This window comes from Dipodomys merriami, unplaced genomic scaffold (genome assembly GCF_024711535.1).
Source record: "Dipodomys merriami isolate MVZ:Mamm:240054 unplaced genomic scaffold, mDipMer1.0.p SCAF_17, whole genome shotgun sequence".
In the NCBI taxonomy this organism is placed as follows: Eukaryota; Metazoa; Chordata; class Mammalia; order Rodentia; family Heteromyidae; genus Dipodomys; species Dipodomys merriami.
Window position 1 is genome coordinate 13,998,935 of NW_027203048.1, and position 23,272 is coordinate 14,022,206.

The following is a 23,272-nucleotide window of genomic DNA, read 5'->3' on the forward strand; positions in this document are numbered from 1 at the left end:
GGCTTGAACCCTGGGCTTGGACACTTTGCTTTAGCTTTTTTGCTCAGTGCTAGCTCTTGAGTTGAGCCACAGCTCCACTTCCAGCTTTTTTGGTAGTTAATTGGAGATAAGTCTCAGGGACTTCCCTGCTAGGTTAGCTTCAAAAATGGCTTCAGGGCTGGGAATATGGCTTAGTGGTAGAGTGCTTGCTTAGCATGCATGCATGAAGCCTTGGGTTCGATTCCTCAGTACCACATAAACAGGAAAAGCTGGAAGTGGTGCTGTGGCTCAAGTGGAAGGGTGCTACTAGCCTTTAGCACCGAGAGGCTCAGGGTCAGAGCCCAGACTCTGAGTTCAGACCCCAGGACTGGCTAAAAAAAAGGTTTCAGACTTCTATCCTTGGATTCCAGCCTTCTGATTAGTTAGGATTATAGGTATGAGCCACCAGTGCCTAGCAAGATGGTCTCTTTCCCAGACCCCCAGTTGTGGGGCTTGAATTAAGGGCCTGGATGCTATCCCTGAGCTTCTTTTACTTAAGAAAGACTAGCCCCCTATATGATCCACAACATCATTCCTGGCTTTTTGAGTAGTTTATTGGAGATAAGAGTCTCATGGACTTTCTGACCAGGCTGGCTTTGAACCATGATTCTATTTTTTTTTTTTTTTTTTTTTTTTGGTCGGTCGTGGGGCTTGTACTCTGGGCCTGGGCGCTGTCCCTGAGCTCTTCAGCTCAAGGCTAGCACTCTACCACTTGAGCCACAGTACCACTTCCGGTTTTCTGAGTGGTTTATTGGAGATAAGAGTCTTTCCTGCCCAGGCTGGCTTTGAACCGAGATCGTCAGATCTTAGCCTCCTGAGTAGCTAGGATTACAGGCATGAGCCATCAATGTGTGTCAAGATGATAATTTTTAAACTGTCTATTAATATGTTTTCAGATTATCTGATCTAAAATGTTTATAAATACATCACTAGATTAAGAGCCATTGGTTATGCATAGTCTAGGCATGCTCTATTAGAATATTTGAGAGTTAGAATTTCTGATGCTCTGAGCAGATCCCTTGGCTGACATTCAGTGACTCCATGATCCAGCCTCTTCCAGTCTCTAGTTTTAACTCTCTGTTTTGCGAGGCTGGTTCATGTAATTTTCTCACTAGTAGTTTTGCTTGTTCTTGGAATTCAGGTTTCTTTCCTTCAGTCAGCTGGGCAAATCTTACTCATTTTTCAAGACTTAAAGTATATCTTAAACTTCCCAAGACATGAACCCATAAACATATATTAACGTTCCTTTCAGCAGTTTGAAAGCTTACTACTCTGCTGTCCTGAATACCTAAATTTCTTGTTTTTATGTATATAAATATATATTTCTCATATTTCAGGTTCTTTATAGAAAGATACTTAGTCTACTATAATTAGTCTTCCCCAGACAGTAACTCATGTTTTAACAAAAAATTAATTCATATTGTTTATTTGATGCATGTCTACCAGTGAGTTTGTTAGAGGCTTCCTTATATACTAATTCCTAAGTAGAGATGTTCCTGACTGTTAAAAATAGCTTATTTATTTTTTTAGAGCAAAATAGAGCAGAAAGTACAAAATTCCCATATATCCGTTTCCAGATTTGTACAACCTCCCTCACTGTCAGCTTGGGACCCAACAGTTGTTTATTTATTTGTTTGTTGGTCCTGGGGCTTGAATTCAGGTCCTGGGAGCTGACCCTGAGCTTTTTTACTCAAGTCTATTGCTCTACTACTTCAGTCATAGCTCTGCTTCCAGCTTTTTGATGACTAATTCGACATAAGGGTCTCATGGGCTTTTCTGCCCAGACCGGCTTTGAACCTCAGTCTGCAGCTCTCAGCCTCTATTTTTTTTTTATTGTTTCAGATATTTTTATTGTCAAGGTGATGTACAGACGATTTCTCAGCCTTTTGAGTAGTGAGGATTATAGGCATGAACCACCAGAGCCTGGTGATGTTGTATGTTTATTACAGTAGATGAACCTTTACATTATCACCCAAAGTCCATAGTATAGAAAGGGCTCACTCTTGGTGATATACATTTATGTGTTTGGACAAATATATAACAACATATTTACAATTACAATGCCATAGTTTCACTGCCCTAAAATCCTCTCTCTGCTTGTTCACTCCCAGCTCTCCCCTTCTCTTTTGCCAACTATAGTCTCCATAATTTTTTTTTTTTTTTTTGTGGTCATGGAGCCTGAATTCTGGGCCTGGGCGCTGCCCCTCAGCTCTTCAGCTCAAGGCTAGCTAGCGCTCTACCACTTGAGCCACAGCGCCACTTCCTGCTTTTTCTGCTTATGTGGTGCTGGTGAATTGAACCCACGGCCTCATATATTCAAGGCAAACACTCTACCACTGAGCCATCTTCCCAGCCCCTAATTTTGCTTTTTTTTTAGAATGTCATGGTTGGAATAATATAGTATTATATTTTATTTATGTATTTATTTATTTATTGCGGCTCGTGAGGCTTGAACTCTGGGCTTGGGCCCTGTCCCTGCCCTCTTCAGCTCAACGCAGGCACTCTACTGCTCAAGCCACAGTGCCACTTCTGGTTTTCTAGTGGTTTATTGGAGATAAGAGTCTCATGGACTTAACTGCCCAGGCTGGCTTTGAACCATGATCCTCAGATCTCAGCCTCCCGAGTAGCTAGGATTACAGGTGTGAGCCAGTGGTGCCAGGCTATACATGTTTAAAGTAGTTGTGTTGTGTGTGTATCTCCTGGGGCTTGAACTCAGGGCCTGAGTGCTGGCCTTGATCATTTGTGATCAAGGCCAGCACTCTTCTACTTGAGCCGCACCTCTACTTCTGGCTTTTAGGTGGTTAGTTGTAGATAAGAGATTCATGGACTTCCCTGACCAGGATGGCTTTTGAACTTTAGTTTTTAGATCTCAGCCTCCTAAGTAGCTAGGATGATTAGAGGTATCTGCTACTGGCACCCAGCCACTTCCATGTCTTTTTTTTGGGAGGGGGGAGGGGGGTTGGCTGTGGGGTTTGAATTCTGGGTTTGGGTGCTGTCCCTGAGCTCTTCAGCTCAAGGCTAGTGCTCTCTACTACGTGAGCCACAGCACCACTTCTGTTTTTCTGGGGTGGTTAATTGATCAGAGTCTCACAGACTTTCCTGCCCAGGCTGGCTTTGAACTGTGATCCTCATATCTCAGCCTCCTGAGTAGCTAGGATTACAGGCGTGAGCCACAAGTGCCCAGCTTTCATGATTTTTTACAGTGTGAAAAGCACATAACATTTTAAGATTGAGTGGTATATCTGTTGTCTGGGGGTACCACAGTTTATTCATATTCAACAGGACATCATGCTCGCTTCCAAGTTTTGATAATTATGAATAAAGTTGTTAAAAACAACTGTTTCAAGGATTTTGCATGGTTATAAGTTTCAAATTCATTTGGGTAATTTTTTTCTCTTTCCTTCCTTCCTTCCTTCCTTCCTTCCTTCCTTCCTTCCTTCCTTCCTTCCTTCATTTCTTTCTTTCCCTCCCTCCCTTCCTTCCTTCCTTCCTTCCTTCCTTCCTTCCTTCCTTCCTTCCTTCCTTCCTTCCTTCCTTCCTTCCTTCCTTCCTTCCTTCCTTCCTTCCTTCCTTCCTTCCTTCCTTCCTTCCTTTCTTTTTCCTGTTCTGGGTGCTTGAACTCAGGGCCTAGGCACTGTTCCTGAACTTTTTTTTTTTTTTTTTAAAGTCAAGGCTAGTGTTACTCCATTTTCCACAGCTCCACTTTCCCCTTTTTTGGCAGTTAATGGGAGAGTTTTACAAACACTCCTGCCCAGGCTGGCTTCAAATTTCCATCCTTAGCCTCCTAAGTAGCTAGGATTACAGGCATAGGCTAAGGACACCTGGCTTCATTAGGGTAAATTTTAAGGAGTCTGATTGTTGGATTATAAGGAAAAAGGTATGTTTACTCTTTTAAGAAAACTGCCAAACAAAGTGGCTGAACCATTTATTTGCATTCTCACCTTCAGTGAATGGAGAAATCCTGGTTTTGAATCCTGTTCTATCTGACAGTTACAATGTTTCAGTTTCTGGCTATTCTGATAGATTTCTGTGTTAGTTGCTCTACCACTTTGGGCCACTTCCCAGTTTTTCTGGTGGTTAATTGGAGGTAAGAGTATCATGGACTTTCCTTCCTGGGCTGGCCCCATTGAGTAGCTATGATTACCTATGATCCACCAGTGCTGGTCTCTGTAGTAGATGATGTCATGTGTGCTTAGCATGGATGTGCAGAATGCCATGTGGATACAAAGGAGGAGGGAGGGTCTTCATTTTTAGGGGAATAAGAAAGCTTCTTAAAGAAAGTAGCATTTAGCCAGGCATTGGTGGCTCACACTTGTAATCCTAGCTACTCAGGAGGCTGAGATCTGAGGATTGCAGTTCAAAGCTAGCCCAGGCAGGAAACACCTCCAATAAACTACCAGAAAACCCGAAGTGGCGCTGTGGCTCAAGTGGTAGGGCACTAGCCTTGAGCTGAAGAGCTGAGGGACAATACTCAGTCCCAGAGAGTTCAAGCCCCATGACTGACCAAAAAAAAAAAAAAAAAAGAAGCATTTACCATAAGGGGGGGGAGGGAGAGGAGACAGAGAGAGAGAGAGTGAGAGAGAGAGAGAGAGAGAGAGAGAGAGAGAGAGAGAGAGAGAGAGAGAGAGAGAGAGAGTTCACCAGTCCTGGGGCTTAAATTCAGGGTCTGGATGCTGTCCCTGAGTTTTCTTCTTTCTTTCTTTCTTTCTTTCTTTCTTTCTTTCTTTCTTTCTTTCTTTCTTTCTTTCTTTCTCTTTCTTTCTATAATTTGTTTTAGAGGTGATGTAGAGCGGGGTTACCTTTACATAGGTCAGGTAATAAGAGCATTTCCTTTCACATACTGTCATCTGTTCCTCGTTCTCTCCCTCCCATCTCCACATGCTCCATGCAGCCAGTGCACTCCACTGTTGCACTCCCTTTTTCCTCTGACTCTGTGCCCTCTCCCCACCTTCTGACAGACGACGTGCATGTGACTACATATATAAGGTAAAGAATACAGAAAAAGAAAAAAGAATTAAAGAAAAAAATCCTTTGTTTCCATATCTTTGGAGTTCATTTCATTATGTATATTATTTGATATCCATATGAAGGGGTGCTTGGGTAATTACACCTCTTTTGGTCTCACTGTATGTGAGTATCTAGAATTTTGTGTAATTTGTCATGTCTCGTTATACTTTAGGTCTAATTTCTGCATATCAGGGAGAACATGTGCCATTTTGTCTCCCTGATCTTGGCTTACCTCACGTACAAAATTTGTTCTAGTTCTATCCATTTCTCTGCAAATGACATTATTTTTTCTAATTTTTCCATTGTACATAGGTAGTACATATTTTGGATCCACTCATCTATTGTGGGGCATCTGGGTTTCCATATCTTGGGTATTGTGAACAGTGCAGGAATGAACATGGTGCAGGTGTTCTTATCATATCTTGGCTCATGATGCTCAGGGTAGATGCCTAGAAGTGGAATGGCTGAGTTGTAGAGAAGGCCTACGTTTAGTTTTTTGAGGATCCTCTAGACTGCTTTCCAGAGTGGTTGTACTAGTTTACATTCCCATCAGCAGTGCAGTAGGGTTCCTTTTCCTCCATATCCCTGCCAGCATTTGTTGTCAGAATTCAAAATACTGGCCAATCTTAACTGGGGTAAGATGGTATGTCAGGGGTTGTTTTGATTTGCGTTTCATTTAGGGCCAGGGATGAGGAGCGTTTCCTCATGTGTTTCTTTGCCATCCTTACCTCTTCTTCTGAGAAGTCTCCTTGCCCATTTAGTAATTGTTATAAGAAGTTTGGGAGGGGTTAGTTTCTTGAGCTCTTTGGACATTATTCCTTTGTCGGATATATTGCTGGTAAAGGTCTTTTCCTAATTGGTTGGCTGTCTTTCTACTTTAGTAACTACATCCTTAGCTGTGCACAAACTTTTTATTTTAATGTAGTTACACTTGCCCAGTCTCTTTCCTGTCTGTTATGCCCTTTTATGCCCTTTTATGCCCTAGAGTTTTTTTGCTCAAGGTTAGCCCTCTACCACCTGAGCCACCTTCCCAGCCCTGTTTTTGTTTTTGTTTTTTTTGTCTGGTGTGGGGCCTGAACTCTGGGCCTGGGTTCTGTCCCTGAGCTCTTCAGATCAAGGCTAGTGTTCTACCACTTGAGCCACAGCACCTCTTCCAGTTTTCTGGTGGTTAATTGAAGATAAGAGTCACAGACTTTCCTGCCTGGGCTGGCTTTGAACCGCAATCCTGAGCTCAGGGACAGAGCCCAGGCCCAGAGTTCAAGCCCCACAACAGACAAAAACAAAAACAGGGCTGGGAAGGTGGCTCAGTGGTAGAGTGCTTGCCTTGCATGCATGAAGCCCTGGGTTGGATTCCTCAGCACCACATAAACAGAAAAGGCAGGAAGTGGCGCCGTGGCTCTAGTGGTATAGAGCTAGCCTTGAGCTGCTGAAGGGCTGAGGGACAGCGCCCAGGCCCAGGCCCAGGCCCAGAGTTCAAGCCCCATGACCGACCAAAAAAAAAAAAAAAAAAGCTCAGGGATGGCACAGTGCCCAGGCTTAAATGTTTCAAGTAGAGCTTAGGCATACATTCTATTTTTCCCTTAAAAGGTTGCCAGCTAGTTTTAATGAGCAGTTAGGTTTAGGGGTTCAAATGTTAAAACAGAATCTTAGATCAACAGGATAATTGGTATGTCTGAGGTAAATGGTAGTTTAGCTTTAAACATTTTTTTTTCTGTAAGAAAACAAGTTAACAAAAGCTATCCCATTAAAAAAGAAAATTGGGTTATATCAGTTATACCAGGAGAGGGGATTTTTTGTCTCTACACAGTTAACACTGTATTTCAATCTTACCCCCTCCATCACATTCCCTGCACCATTCCTTCTAAGGAACAGTGTCCCCAACAGATTTTCTTGTTATATTTTCATAGTTGTGAATAGTCTACTTTGACACTATTTAGTCTTCTTTACCCTCTTCTCTAGACAAACCCACCCTCCCACATAGTTTCTCTTTTGCTCATCCCCTTATTGATCACCAGCTTTTGTTTGGTTTCTGTGCTACTCTCATATATTTTGTGATATGTTATTCAGCCTCTTTATTCATTCTCTCCTCTCCTCCTAAGTAGTCTCTGAACTTGCAACTCATGGTCTATGTTTAGTCATTTAAGCAATTATGTATATGGATGTTTATAGTTATGTACATGTCCATGAGTATGAATCTTAGGTCTAGCTTCCACATATAAGTGACACTATAACTATATATATATATATATATATATATATATATATATATATATTTTTTTTTTTTTTTTTTTTTTTTTTTTTTTTTCTGGTTGTGGGGCTTGAACTCTGAGCCTGAGTGCTGTTGCTCAGCTCTTCAGCTCAAGGCAAGCACTCTACCACTTGAGCCACAGCACCACTCCTCGTTTTCTGGTGGCTTATTGGAGATGAGATTCTCACAGACTTTCCTACCCTGGCTGCCTTGGAACCGTGATTCTCAGATCTCAGCCTCCTTAGTAGCTAAGATTACAAGCGCGAGCCACTGGCGCCCAGCCAATATTTTGTTTTTTGAGCTTGTCTTGTTCAGTATATCTTCTCATTGCATCAATTTTCCTGCAAGTGACATGATTTCATTTTTTTATGGCTGTGTACTATCCATAGTATGTATACACCACAGCTTTAGTTACATTGTTTGGTTATTGTGAACACTGTTGGAATAAGCATGGATAGGATATACAGGTGTCTTATCTGGTATACTGATTACTCTCCTTCAGATATATGGCCAGTAGTAGAATGGCCAGGAACAAGGGAAGATTTTTAGGCTTTTGAGAAATCTCCATGTTTTTCCACAGAGGCTGTACTAGTTTACATTCCCACCAACAGTGTATCACGGATCCTCTTTCCCCACATCCTATCCAGCATTTGTTTTTTGTTTACTTGACAGCTATGACTCTCACTGGAATGGGGTTGGAGTATCTATGTGGTTTTGATTTGCATTTCCTTTAAGGCTAAGGATGTGGAATACTTACACTATCTGTTAGCTGATTGTATTTCTTGGGAGAACTGTCTATTCAGTTTGTTTTCCCATTTGTTGATTGATTTCTTGCTGTTTAATTTCTTGAGTTCTTTGTATACTCAAGATATTAATCCATTATCTGTTAAATAGCTTGCAATTAAAAAAATTTACTGTGTGGATTCTGGTTCTGATAATTTTTCCCTCCTTCCTTCTCTTCCTCCCTCTCCCCCTCCCTCCTTCCTCCCCTCCCTCTTTCCCTCTCCCCTCCCTCCCTCCCTTCCTCTTCCTCTTCCCTTCTCCTCTCTCTCCTCCCCCCTTTATCTCCCCCCACCTTCTTCTTCCCTTCCTGCCTTCTTTTTTCCTGTCCCTTTCTTGGTCCCAGTTGAACATAGGGCCTGGATGTTGTTTCTGAGCTTATGTGCTTGAAGCTAGCGTTTCTACCACTTGAGCCACAGCTTAACTTCCACATTCCCCCCCCCCCCCCCCCCCGTGGTTAATTGGATATAAGCATCTCCATTGAGTTTTTTTTTCTTCTTTACCTTGAGTAGCTAGGATTACAGGTGTAAGCCATCAGCATCCAGCTTTATTTTATTTTATTTTGTCAGTCATGGGGCTTGAACTCTGGGCCTGAGTGCTGTCCCTCAGCTCTTCAGCTCAAGGCTAGTGCTCTACCACTTGAGCTAGTGCCACTTCCGGTTTTCTGGTGGTTTATTGGAGATTAGAGTTTCACGGACTTTCCTGCCTGGGATGGCTTTGAACCTCGATCCTCAGATCTCAGCCTCCTGAGTAGCTAGGATTACAGGCATGAGCCACCAGCGCCCGGTCCAGCTTTATTTTATTTACTTATTTATATACTTACTTTTGTGCCTGTCCTGGGACTTGAACTCTGGGCTTGGGCACTGTCCCTGTGCTCCTTTATTTTTATTTATTTATTTTTGTCGGTGTGGGGCCTGAACTCTAGGCCTGGATTCTGTCCTTCAGCTCTTCAGCTCAAGGCTAGTACTCTACCACTTGAGTCACAGCACCACTTCTGGCTTTTTTCTTATGTGGTGCTGAGGAATCGAACCCAGGGCCTCATGCATGTAAGGCAGGCACTCTACCATGGAGCCACCTTCCCGCCCCAGCTCTTTTTTGCTCAAGGCTGTGCTCTACCACGTGAGTCACAGTGCCATTTCCATGTTTTTCTGTGATTAATTGGAGATAAGAGTCTCATAGACTTTCTTGCCTGGTCTAGCTTCAAACTGTGATCCTCAGATCTTTGAGCAGCTAGGATTACAGGCCTGAGCCACTGGTGGCCGGTTCCTTGAGTGTCTTTCTTTTTCTTTTTTTGTCGGTTGTGGCACCGTCCCTTAGCTCTCAGCTCAAGGCTAGCACTCTGCCACTTGAGCCACAGTGCCACTTCTGGCTTTTTCTGCTTATGTGGTGCTGAGGAATCAAACCCAGGGCCTCATGCATGCAAGGCAAGCACTCTACCACTGAGCCACTTCCCAGCCCTGCTTTTTTTTTTTTTTTTTTTCCTTTTTGCCAGTCCTGGCTTGAACTCAGGGTTTTCGCACTGAGCTTCTTTTTGCTCAAGGCTAGCACACTAGCACTTGAGCCACAGCGCCACTTCCAGCCTTTTCTGTTTATGTGGTATTGAGGAATTGAACCCAGGCCTTCATGCATGCTAGGCAAGCACTCTACCACCACTAAGCCACATTCCCAGTCCCCCTGAGGTGTTTTTTTTTTTTTTTTTTTTGCTCAAGGTTAGCACCCTGCCACTTGAGCCACAGCTCTACTTTGGCTCTTTAAGTAGTTAATCTGCCTAGGCTGTCTTTGAACTATGACCCTTATATCTCAGCCTCCTGGGGAGTTAGAGTTATCAACATGAGCCACCAGAGCCCAGCTTTTTTTTTTTTTTTTTTTTTTTTAAGTTTTGACTTTCTGGCAGTTAGGTTTAAACTCAGGACCTTGGGCTTCCTTGGCTAATTGTCTTGACTTACTTTCCCAGTTGATGCTTTACCAATTGAGCTACTCCTCCATCCGTTTTCTTGCTGTTTCTTTTGAAGATGGAGTCTCCTGTACTTTTCTCCAAACCATGGTCCTCTACATCTCAGTCTTTTTGGCTTTTTTTGAGACAAGTTCTTACTATATAACTCTGGCTAACCTAGAACTTAGTAACTATGTGTAGCCTGGATTGGCATTAAACTCATAATGCTTCTACCTCTATGTTTCTAGTGCTGACTCCTGTGATTACTTCATTCCTGGTTTTAATTGCTTTTTATTTTTCTTTTTTGCCATAGTTTATTTTATCTCAGCATAATTTATTTTTGAACCAACTGAAGCCTCTTAATATGGTTTTATCAAAATGACAGTTTAGGGGAAGAAAGTGTCCTCATACTAGGGACAGGCTGAAGGAGAAGAGAAAGGGAATAAAGGAGGGCAGAGACAATTGAGCTATCAGTGACATTTAAAAATTTTGTTTCATTTTGTATTAAAAATGGTGAGCTTGCTGGGCACCAGTGGCTCACGCCTATAATCCTGGCTACTAGAGTCTGAGATCTGGGGATCTGCAGATCTGTGGATCATGGTTCAAAGCCAGCCTGGGCAGGAAAGTGAGATTCTTATCCTCAAATAATTTCAGAAAAGGCGCAAGTGGTACAGTGCTGGCTTTGAGCAAAAGGAACCCAGCACTTGGGTCTTGAGTTAAGCCCCAGGACCGGCCAAAAAACCAAAACCAACTGGTCAACTCAACAAACAAAAAAACAGTGAGCTGGGCTCTGGTGGCTCATGCCTTTAATTCTATCTACTCAGCTGAGGTCTAAGCATCACGGTTCATAGCCAGCCTGGATAGGAAAGTTGATTAATAATCACATAAAACAGCTCAAGTGGTAGCTACTAGATTTGAGCCCTAGGGACAGCACTCAGATCCACAGTTCAAGCTCCAGGACTAGCAACAAACAAACAAAAAACAGTTGAGTGAGCTCTGGTGGCTCATCCCTTTAGTTCTACTTAAGAAGCTGAAGTCTAAAGATCAAGGTTCAATGCCAGCCCTGATAGGAAAGTCTATGAGACTCTTACCTCCAGTCAACTAGCAAAAACAGAAGTGAAGCTGTGGTAGAATACTAACTTGGGGTGGAGAAAGCTAACAGACAGTATCCAGGGCCTGAGTTCGAGCCCCAGGCATTGCCCTTCACCAAATTGTCACTTAATATATTAATAACCACATGAAACGGTTGATGTATTTAAAAACGTTTGGAAGCATTGATGATGCAGTAAACATTTTGTTTTTACTTTCTTGGCAGTACTGGGATTTAAGGGCATTTTTTTTTTTTTTTTTTTTTTTTTTTGCCAGTCCTAGGGCTTGAACTCAGGGCCTGGGCACTGTCCCTGAGCTTCTTTTTGCTCAAGGCTAGTCCTCTACCACTTGAGCCACAGCGCCACTTCCAGCTTTTTCTGTGTATGTGGTGCTGAGGAATCGAACCCAGGGCTTCATGTGTACTAGGCGAGCATGCTACCACTAGGCCACCTTCCCAGCCCCAGTACTGGGATTTGAATTTGGTAGGCACTTTAGGACTTGTCATGTCTCCAACAATAAAACACTTCTTTTAAAAAAAATCATTATTATAAAGGTGATGCATAGAGAGGTTATGGTTTTATAGATCAAGTAATAAGTACATTTCTTTCTGAACATTTCCAACAAAACACTTCTTAAAGCTAATGGCTTAGTAAGAAGAATTCTGTTATACACACAAGCACATGTACACACATGCATGCACCTATATGCCAGATGTTGATAAATGTCATAAGGAAAATTAGAGCTGGTTTGAGAGTTAAGTTTGTGTTAAAAGTGTGCTGTTAGATGCATTAGGAGTGTCTATATAAAGTAGTGTTTTAAGTGGGTGCTGGTGGCTCATGCTGTAATCCTAGGTACTCAGTAGGCTGAGATCTGAGGATCATTGTTTGAAGGCAGCAAAGTCCATGAGACTTAATCTCTCCAGTTAACAACCAGTAAGTGATGCTGTGACTCAGAGTGGTAGAACTCTAGCACTACCAAAAAAAAAAGTATTTTAGCAAAAATCTGAATGATGCAAGATAGCAGCAGTTCTAGTTTCCAGGGGAGCTTTGTGCCTATCTGTTCCTCTATTACATAAAAACAGCTAGTTAGATTTCTAATATGTTTGGGTAGACTTTGACTTTAGGCTTCAGATATAGGCTGTGCAGTCATCTGGGAATTCTGGTGTTTTCTAAGTACAAAACAGGCATTGCCTTCCCGCCTGCCTCCCTGCCTCCCTGCCTCCCTGCCTCCCTGCCTTCTACCCTCCCCTCCCCTCCCCTCCCCTCCCCTCCCCTCCCCTCCCCTCCCCTCCCCTCCCCTCCCCTCCCCTTCTCCTCCCTTCCCTCCCCTCCCCTCCCCTCCCTTCCCTTCCTCTCAATCTGTCTCTGTCTGTCTGCCTGCCTGCCTGCCTGCCTGCCTGCCTGCCTGCCTGTCTCTGTCTCTCTGTCTTTCTGTGTCTCTGTCTGTCTGTCTGTCTGTATCTGTCTGTCTGTCTGTTTGTCTGTCTCACTTGAACTCAGGGCCTGGGCACTGTCCCTGAGTCTCTTTGTGCTCAAGGCTAATGTTGTACCACATGAGCCATAGCACCACTTCCAGGTTTTGAGTGGTTAGCTGGAGATGAGAGTCTCAAGGAGGGCTTTTCTGCTCAGGCTGGCTTTGAACAGTGATCCTCACATCTCAGCCTCCTGAGTAGCTAGGATTACAGGCAGGAGCCACTGGTACCCGGCTTGGATGCTGTGTTTGAGCTCTCTCTCTCTCTCTCTCTCTCTCTCTCTCTCTCTCTCTCTCTCTCTCTCTCTCTCTCTCTCTCTCTCTCTCTCTCTCTCTCTGGTCAGTAGTGGCTTGAACTCTGGGCCTGGGCATTGTCCTTCACCTCTTCAGCACAGCCTTCTGAGTAGCTAGGATTACAGTCAAGAGCCACTGACGCCTGGCTTTATGACTATTTTTATTGGTTGGTCATGGGGCTTGAACTCCTCAGGTCCTGGGTACTGGCCTGAGCTCCTTTTTTTTTTTTTTTTTTTTTTTTTTAAGGCTAACATTCTATCATTTTGAGCTACAGCTCTACTTCTGGTTTTCTGGTGGTTAAGTTGGAGATAAGAGACTCACAGACTGTCCTGCCTGGGCTGGCTTGGAATTGTGATGCTCAGATCTCAGCCTTATAAATAACTAGGATTACAGGTGTAAGCCACCAGTACTTGGCAGTAACCAGCTTTGAAAAACAATTTGGGGGGCTGGGAATGTGGCTCAGTGGTAGAGTGCTTGCCTTGCATGCATGAGACCCTGGGTTCGATTCCTCAGCACCACATAAGCAAAAAGAAAAAAAGCTGAAGTGGCGCTGTGGCTCAAGTGGTAGAGTGCTAGCCTTGAGCTGAAGTGCTGAGGGACAGCGCCCAGGCCCAGAGTTCAGGCGCCATGACCGGAACCTCCCCCCCCCCCAAAAAAAAAAGAAAAGAAAAAAAGAAGTAAAACAATTTTGTTCATATGAAAATTTCAGTTTGAGTGTAATAACTTAGAATTTATATGTATATATTTATACTATACTGTATTAGAGTTCAACTCCACAGTTAGGGAAAAAAAACAGAACTGGGAAGGTGGCTCAGTGGTAGAGTGCTTGCCTCTCATGCATGAGGCCCTGCATTCAGTTCCTCAGCACCACATAAACAGAAAAGGCCATACATAAGTGGTGCTGTGGCTCAAGTGCTAGAGCACTCACCTGAGCTGAAGAGCTGAGGGACAATGTCCAGGCCCAGAGTTCAAGCCTCAAGACTGACAAAACAAAAAGAAAATATGGTACATATACAGCATGGAATTCTACTCAGACATAGAGAAAAATGAAATTAAATCATTTAAAGGAAAATAGATGGAAGAAGAGATAAGCCAAGGCCAAAGAGTCAAATATTACATTTTTCATTCGTTGATCAACTGTAGACCTAAAAAATACATGTTGACAAATATACATGTGTATGTATGTGTAACATGATGGTAGTGAGCTTTCAGGGGACAATGGGGAGGGAGGGAAGGAAAAGAGAATGATGAAAGACAATCAAAATACAGATGGGATTATATATTGTATTTGGTTATGATTTGAACATTTTTTTAATGGACTGTTTGTCTTAAAATCTTACATGCTGAATTTTTGTTCTTTTAACAGCAAAACCGGGTGGACAGGTGAAATGTCAGTACATTTCTGCTGTGGATAAAGTTATATTTGTGGATGATTATGCAGTAGGGTGTAGGAAAGACCTTAATGGAATCTTGTTGTTAGACACTGCTCTGCAAACTCCAGTTTCAAAGCAAGATGATGTGGTTCAGCTTGAGTTGCCAGTTACAGAGGTAAGTTGAAATAAATGTACTCTTCTAGACTTACAGTAATCTCTGACCTGTCTTTAAGGGTGTTACATAGTTCCCAGGATAAAACCAAAGAATTGAGTTATCAGTCACACTTTAAATAATTGTCTTTCTTGTACATAACTAATTGATGCTTATTGAAGTATTTTAGGCATAAATTTTGTATTAGTATAGGTTAAACAGCTATAACAGAGATCCTAGAATATAGTGATTTAATCACCTAGATTGTCCAGTAACAGTCCAGGGCTAAGTATAGACCAACTTCCCTAACTTGGTTTTTTTTTTTTTTTTTTGTTTTTTTTTGTTTTTTTTGGGTCCCGTCGTGGGGCCTGAACTCTGGGCCTGGGCGCTGTCCCTCAGCTCTTCAGCTCAAGGTTAGCGCTCTACCACTTGAGCCACAGCGGCACTTCCGGCTTTTTTTCTTTTTGCTTATGTGGTGCTGGGGAATTGAACCCAGGGCCTCATGCACACAAGGCAAGCGCTCTACCACTGAGCCACTTTCCCAGCCCCCCCTAACTTGGATTAGCTGTGGTAGCTGTTAGCTATTAGGTTTAATAGCTATTCCACACCCTGTGTCCCCTCTCCCCCAGGTTGGTCATGGATCTTGAACTCAGGGCCTGGGCACTGTCCCTTAGCTTTTTTGCTCAAGGCTAGTGCTTTACTACTTGAGCCACAGTTCTACTTCTGTTTTTCTGGTGGTTAATTGGAAATAAGAGTCTCACAGACTTTCCTGCATGGGTGGATGTGGAACCATGATCCTCAGATATCAGCCTCCCAAGTAGCTGGATTACAGGCGTAAGCCACCAGGGCCCAGAAAAGGTGTCTAACCATTTCCCAATTTGCAGAGAAAGGAAGAGAGGGAAAAAGGCATCTTTCTTTTTTACACTTCTCTATCTCATTTGTTCTTGTTTTCTTTCTGTCTTTTATTCATCTCCCCTAACCTTTACCCTTTCTTGTATTTATCCCATTGGATAGAATTTAGTTCATTGTCCATACCAAGCTGAAAGACAGATAAAGAGGTGAGAGGTGTAGTTTCTTTCTTTCTTTTTTTTTTTTTTTTTTTTTTTTTTTTTGTGCTAGTACTAAGACTTGAACTTTTTTTTTTTTTTTTTTTTTTTTTTTTGGGTCATGGGGCCTGAACTCTGGGTCTGGGCGCTGTCTCTCAGCTCTTCAGCTCAAGGCTTGTGCTCTTCCACTAGAGTCATAGCTCTATTTCTGGCTTTTTCTGCTTAGGTGGTGCTGAGGAATTGAACCCAGGGCCTTATGCATGCAAGGCAAGCACTCTACCACTGAGCCACCTTCCCAGCCCCAGATTTGAACTTTTTTGGGTGCTGTCTCTTAGGTTTATTGCTCAAGGCTAATGCTCTACCATTTGAGCCACAGCTCCACTTCTAACTTTTTTGTGGAGATTATTTTAGTTGGAGATTAAAGACCATCATTTGTCCTGTCTGAGCTACCTTTTAATTGAGAATCTCAGATCTCAGCTTCCCTAGTAGCTGGGATTATAGGCATGAGCCATGGGTTCTCAGCTGTTACTATTACTATTTTAAAATTATGTTAAAATTTGTTGTTATTATTAAGGAATTGTTCAGAGGTTACTTTTACATAAGTCATGTAGTGAGTACAGTTTCTTGGGCATTGTTACTCCTTCCTTACAAAGCACTTGAAAACTTGTTAAGTAAGTCTCAAGTCAGGATATTTTCCTGCTGTATGTACTGGAAATAAATGGTAGGTTGTAGCTGTCTTCTACTTTCTCTTCCATTTTGCTTGTTGTTACAAAAGTAGCTACTGCTATTTTCCTGGTTACCTTGCAAAATTCCAAGTGTTGTTCACATAATATTCCTTGTAAATATTCATTTACTTGTTACTGATTTTCCTAAAGTAGGGTCCTAAACTGGGTTTAATGAGTGTAGATATATTCTTTATCTTATATCAGCTGTGTATTTGTGTTAATAGTTCCTATCAAATTATGTGAATAATATTGCAGAAGACTTTTTTATGTTAATTGCTGAATGTCAAGTATAGTTTGAATACTTGAAGCTCATTGGAAGACTTTACATTTATCTCTTTACAGTTTTAGTTATTTCATTTATGTTCTGTTGATCCAGTTTTCTGTATTGATTTTGTTTATAATTAGGAAATTTTAATATGTGGTACAACACTGAATAATTACTTTGTCTGATGTAGTTGTGTAATAGTCCTTTCAATTATCAATTAATTAGCTTTATAAAAGTAAAAGCTAGTAAGTTTATATAGTGACAAACTACAATATCTGAATTAGGATCTGAATTTAAATACGATTTATTATGTTTAATTTTTTGTGAACATCTTTTTTATTTAGGCTCAACAACTCTTATCAGCATGTTTAGAAAAGGTAGATATTTCTAGTACAGAAGGTTATGATTTGTTCATAACACAGCTCAAAGATGGTTTAAAAAATACATCTCATGAGACTGCAGCAAATCACAAAGTTGCTAAGGTAAGAAATTGAAAAAAATTATCTTTGTGAGTTATAAAAGAACAAAAACTTGTATCATTTTACTTTACCAACTTTCCTATAGAAAGATTCTGATTGTAGATTTTTCTCTTTTAAGAAACAATGTGCTATTAAAGAATCTCGAAGTTGATTATTATTGTTACTGTTACTATGATTAATATTATTATTATTTGCCAGTCCTGGGGCTTGAACTTGACTTGCGTGCTGTCCTTGAGCTTTTTTTTTTTTAATTGTGAAAATACTGTACAGAGGGGTTACAATTACATGGACAAGATAATGAGTATATTTCTTTTTTTTTTTTTTTTTTTTTTTTTTGGGTCCGGTCCTGGGGCCTGAACTCTGGGCCTGCACGCTGTCCCTCAGCTCTTCAGCTCAAGGCTAGCGCTCTACCACTTGAGCCACAGCACCACTTCCAGCTTTTTTCTTTTTGCTTATGTGGTGCTGAGGAATCGAACCCAGGGCCTCAGGCATGCAAGGCAAGTGCTCTACCACTGAGCCACTTTCCCAGCCCATGAGTACATTTCTTATCAAGCATTGTAGCCTCCTCCTTTGTTTCCCCTTCCCATCCCATCCTCCCCCCCTCCTTGAGCTTTTTTGCTCAATGCTAATGCTCTACCGCTTGAGCCACAGCTGTACTTACAACTTTTTTGGTAGTTTAGTGGTGATAACAGTCTGAAAGACTTTCCTTCCTGGGCTGGCTTCAAATGGTGAACCTCAGTTCTCATTCTCCTGACTCCTGAGTAGCTATGATAATATAAATGAGCTACCAGTACCTGGCTGATTGTGTGTGTGTGTGTGTGTGTGTGTGTGTGTGTGTGTGTGTGTGTGTGTGTGTGTGTGTGTGTGTGTGTGTGTGTGTGCATTTGAACTTGAACTTAAGTCTGGTATCTCTCCCTTGTCTTTTATATAATTATTATTATTTTTAATATCTTTAGCTCATGACTGGTGCTATACCTCCGCTTGGAGTTTTTTGCTGGTTAATCAGATAAGAGTGTCACAGACTTTTCTGCCCAGGTTGGCTTCCAACCTTGATTCTCAGATTTTGGCCTAGGATTACAGGAGTGAGCTATCAACTCCTGGCATATAAAATTATTTTTTTATTGAAGTTTAACTTTAGTTCATTTGAACTGTTTGGCTTATTATGTTCCTAAGGCTTCTGTGATGTCAGTCTGATGGCTTAGTGTTGCTTAAGAGACAGATGAAAGAGGCTTGTAAAGTTCCAAGTTTAGATAAATATGGAATATGGTTTTGGAAATTGGGCCTGGCTTTTTTTTTTTTTTGGTTGGTAGTGGGGCTTGAACTCAGGGCCTGGGCACTGTCTCTGAGCTCTCTTGCTGAAGGCTAGTGCTCTTCCACTTTGAACTATGGACTTTTTTGCCCAGGCTGGCTTTGAACTGCAGTCCTCAGATTTCAGCCTCCTGAGTAGCTAGGATTATAGGTGTGAGTCACTGGCTTCCAGATTTTTGTTTTGCTTTATTTTGTTTTGTTTGTTTGAGACGGGATCTCATTCTACATCGTAGGTTGACTTTTCTTTTTTTTTCTTTTTTCTTTTTTTGTCATTTGTGGGCCCTGAACTCTGGGCCTTGGCGCTGTCCCTCAGCTCTTCAGCTCAAGGCTAGTGCTCTTCCACTTGAGCCACAGCACCACTTCCGGCCTGTTCTGCTTATGTGGTGCTAAGGAATTGAACCCAGGGCCTCATGCATGTGAAGCAAACACTCTACCACTGAGCCATCTTCCCAAGCCTGACTTTTAACTCTTAAGCCTTCAGCAACCTCTGTACAGCACCTCTGTACATCTGTAACTGCAGATGTGCATTACTTGCCCATTGCCCATTGCCCATTGCTCTCTTTAAAATTTATTTTTGTTTGTTTGTTTGTTTTTGTTTTGGTCATGGGGCTTGAACTCTGGACCTGGGCGCTGTCCCTCAGCTCTTCAGCTCAAGGCTAGCACTCTACCACTGGAGCCACAGCGCCACTTCCCGTTTTCTGGTGGTTTATTGGAGATAAGAGTCTCACACTTTCCTGCTCATGCTGGTGGTTTATTAGAGACAAGAATCTCACACTTTCCTGCTCATGCTGGCTTTGAACTGTGATCATCAGATCTCAGACTTCGGAGTAGCTAAGATTACAGGTGTAAGCCATTGGTGCCTGGCTAAAATGGATTTTTTTTTGGGCAAGATTAGAAAGTGTTTTGGAAAAAAGGCTTCTTTGAACAAAGTCCTTCATTAATTTCTCATATTTTTTTCTAAATTTTAAATATAATCTATAGAAAGTTTTCATATAGATAGAATTGTAAAAGATTGTAAAAGAGTGCTTGCAAGGCATGCACTCTACCACTGAGCTACCTTCCCAGCCCCAAAGATATTTTCCTAAAATACATTTTTTGCATTTGCAGTTTTTTTTTTGCAGCACATTTTATTTTGAACATATCTTTGGTTATTTTTCTATATCAATTCTTGTAAATCATTTTGCATTCCTAGTATTTGTGTTGAATATTAGCTTTACAATTTTATTAGCCTATAATTCTGGTAAGATTCTGTTTAGGAAGGCAGCAACTATTAATTTCAGACAATTTATTGTAAGAAATACATTTAACAGGTATTTGAGAACTGACAAAGCAAAATGGGAATATAAGGTCGCAGAAATGGTATCTGTATGGAAGCAGCTCTCATTTTGGTCTGGAGGAGCAGAGAAAGAAATTGGAGTTTTTAAACTCTAGAAGTTTAGAAAATATACTCCCATGTAACTCAAGGTTGCTCTCCAGCTGATCCTTTAGGAGCATGGAAGATGGTTGTGGAACCAGGAGTTATATATCTGAAGAGATGTTGAATGCTTGATGGTAGTACTGCTGCCACTACAGTATTGCTTTAAACAGTGCTGGCAACAGTGACTAGTAATGGCAATAGTGAGGAGTCTTTTTCTGTCATATTTTCTGGTTTTCCTGTTGGCAGAACCACAACCAGGAAACTGACAAAGCAGAAATATAACTTGTACTAGCCTCAATGTGACAGAACAGAGAATTAAAGTATAGGTTAGAAGCTGAGACACAATGATTTAAAAACTGTCACAGTTATTCTTTTGGTTTACTCAGCAAGTGCACACATACTTTTTATACGTATTTGAATATTCATGCAACAAAAAGATAATAATTGTAATTAGTCAGATGCCGTCTTCCTTTTTACAAATTAAGGTGGTTTTTCCTTTGCTTTATAAAAGGGAAACACACAATGTTTCATTCCAGGTAATATTAACTTTCCAAAATATAGTCACTGTACTACTGTTTAGGAACAGAACTGTGTTACTTAAAGACAACATTAAAAAGCAATTTATAGCTGGCCACTGGTGGCTCATGCCTGTAATCCTAGCTACTCAGGAGGCTGAGATCTGAGGATCGTGATTCAAAGCCAGCTGGGGCACGAAAGTCTGTGACTCTTATCTTCAATAAACCACTAGAAAACGGGAAGTGGCCCTGTGGCTCAAGTGGTAGAGCGCTTGCCTTGAGCTGAAGAGCGCAGGGACATAGTGCCCAAGACCCAACAACAACAAAAGGCTATATATATATATATATATATATATATATAGTGTGTGTGTGTGTGTGTGTGTGTGTGTGTGTGTGTGTGTGTGTGTCTCTTAGGTGCTATCCCTGAGCTGCTTTTGCTCAAGGTTAGTGCTCTATCTCTTGAGCCACAGCTCCATTTTTTTTTTTTTTAAGTGGTTAATTGCTCTGGAGTAGCTAGAAGTACAGGGGTGAGCCACCTGTGCTCAGCATATATACTACTACTTTTTTGCTTTGCTGACTTGACTTTTTCCAGTAAGATGTTTCTTTTTCTTTTCTTTCCTTTTGTCAGTGGTAGGGCTTGAACCCAGGGCCTGGGTGCTGTCCCTGAGCTTTTGTGCTCAAGGCTAGCACTCTGCCACTTGAGCCATAGCACCACTTCCAGTTTTTAAGTGGATGTTAATTGTAGATAAGAGTCTCACTGACTTTCCTGCCTGGGCTGGCTTTGAACTGTGATCCTCAGATCTTAGCCTCCTGAGTAGCTAGGATTACAGGCATGAGCCTGACCAAGAAGTTTCATTTTTAATTTAATGCCAAGTCTTGGTATAAATGGTAAACTAATGAGATAACTGATTTAAAGGTATAAATACTTATTATTAATGGGTTGAGTTATAATTTGGGGTAAAAATGTTGAATACATTTTCCTTTGCTTATGGTCCTATTTTCTTTCAGTGGGCCACAGTTACATTTCATCTTCCGCATCATGTGTTGAAGTCCATTGCCAGTGCCATTGTAAATGAACTCAAGAAAATAAATCAAAATGTTGCTGCCTTACCTGTGGCGTCCTCAGTGATGGACAGATTGTCTTACCTCTTACCTAGTGCACGTCCAGAACTTGGAGTGGGGCCAGGCCGTTCTGTAGACAGGTATGATCCTTGCTTATATATAGAGGTGACAGTGAGATTCAGTTATTAGTTTTTAGATCAGCCAAAAATTATAATACTTGATTATGACTTTTAAAATTTAAAAACTAGATTCTCATTTGTATCAAAATACTGAGCTTTATTTTGAAAAATGTAGTTTATTCCTTGGTTAGTAATATTTGAGGAAATGTCTACAATTATTTAGTGTCTAAGAATTACTTTACCATTGATGACCATTGTGACCTGACATTAAAAAACTGTATGTAAATGTGAACATGGAGAAAGTGGTAATTCTTCTAATAAAAAAGTCAGTTATGGTAATTTTGCATTAAGGTGTGTGTGTGTGTGTGTGTGTGTGTGTGTGTGTGTGTGTGTGTGTGTGTGTGTGTGTGTGTGTGTGTGTGTGTGTGTGTGTGTGTGTGTGTGTGTGTGTGTGAGTGTGTGTGTGTGTGTGTGTGTGCGCGTGCGTGCGAGAAAGAGAGAGAGAGAGAAAGAAAGAAAGAGAAGGGAGAGAGAGAATCCTAGGGCTTAAAATTTGGGCCTGGTGCTGTCCCTGAGCTTTTTAGCTCAAGTCCAGTGCTCTACCACTTGAGCCACAGCTCTAATTCTGGCTTTTTTGAGATAAGAGTTTCATGGACTTTCCTGCCCAGGCTGGCTTTGAACCATGATCCTCAGATCTCAGCCTCCGGAGTAGATAGGGTTACAAATATGAGCTACTAGTGCCAGGCAAAGATTTTTTAATTTGCTTGTTTTTCTTCCTTCTGGTCCTGGACTTGAACTCAGAGCCTAGCCTCTGACCCCAGACTTTTTGTTTCAGGGATGGTACTCGGCCACTTGAGTCATAGCTTTACTTCTGACTAGTTTTTGGTTGGTTGTGGGAACTGAACTAACTCTGGGCCTGGGCGCTGTCCCTTAGCTCTTCAGCTCCAGGCTAGTGCTCTACCACTTGAGCCACAGTGCCACTTCTGGCCTTTTCTGCTTATGTGGTGCTGAAGACTCGAACCCAGGGTCTCATGCATGCAAGGCAAGCACTCTACCACTGAGCCATCTTCCCAGCCCCCGACTGACTTTTTTGATGATTAATTGGAGATTACTGTTAGCAATATCACATCTTAGCCAATAAAATGCTGATGTGGCAGTTTAAACCACCTGGGGAAAAATGCAAGGTTCTATTGTAAAAGAAACCAACACTACAAGGTATGCATGTTTGGTTTAAGTGGTAGAGTATGTGCTAGTTGAAATGACATTAGATTCTTATTAAACATTATAGAAATGCAACACTGAAATATAAAACTATGGTGGTGGTGGTACTAGTGTGTGTGTGAGTTACTGGGGATTGTTCTCATACCACTTGAGATATACCAGTCCCTTTTTGCTTTAGTTTTCATATAGGGTCGTATGTAGTTTTTCCAGGCTGGCCTCTGGCTGAAATCTTCCTGTTTCTCTTCTAGCTGGTATTGTAGATGTGTACTACCAGTTCTGACTTGTTTGAGATAGGGTCTTTCCTGGACTGGGCTGTAAATGGAATCCTCCCATTTCCATCTCCTTCATAGCTGGCATTACAGCACTATGCCATCATACCTGGCACTAAAGGCTATAATATTTGATTAGATGTTCACATTTGTCTTTTCATGCAGCGTTTTGCACTTTGGTATTTTCATTAATGGGAATTGTAACTTTCTTTGAATTTATAGTGTGTCCTGATGGTAGCAAATGTAATAGTGAATGAATTTGTTTTTAACATCCATTGTTTTAATTATGACTGTTTGATTTACATTATTTATCTTTACCTTTTGACAAACTGATTCATCAGTTACCCTGTTTTGTCTTAGCTAAACATTTTAGTACATATATTATTTGTATTAATTGTATTAGCAATTGGGTAGAATTTTGTATCCCTTTTTTTTTTAGTCCTTTATATTTCATAAGTTAGGTAATAAGTTCCTTCCTTCCTT

The 23,272-nt window shown here is 41.4% G+C and overlaps 1 protein-coding gene across 8 annotated transcripts in view; it reads left to right on the plus strand.

The window, feature by feature from the left end:
* Birc6 (baculoviral IAP repeat containing 6) overlaps positions 1-23,272 on the plus strand; it is a 212,273-nt gene that overhangs the window by 4,905 nt on the left and 184,096 nt on the right. For all 8 annotated transcript variants that reach the window (XR_011372505.1, XM_070025332.1, XM_070025333.1 and 5 more), the window contains exons 2-4: positions 14,206-14,387; positions 16,744-16,881; positions 21,127-21,320. Coding sequence is in view for 7 of the 8 variants with exons in the window: in XM_070025332.1 (XP_069881433.1) it covers positions 14,206-14,387; positions 16,744-16,881; positions 21,127-21,320 (514 nt within the window). In the remaining variant the exon portion in view is untranslated. The remainder of the gene's footprint in view (positions 1-14,205; positions 14,388-16,743; positions 16,882-21,126; positions 21,321-23,272) is intronic.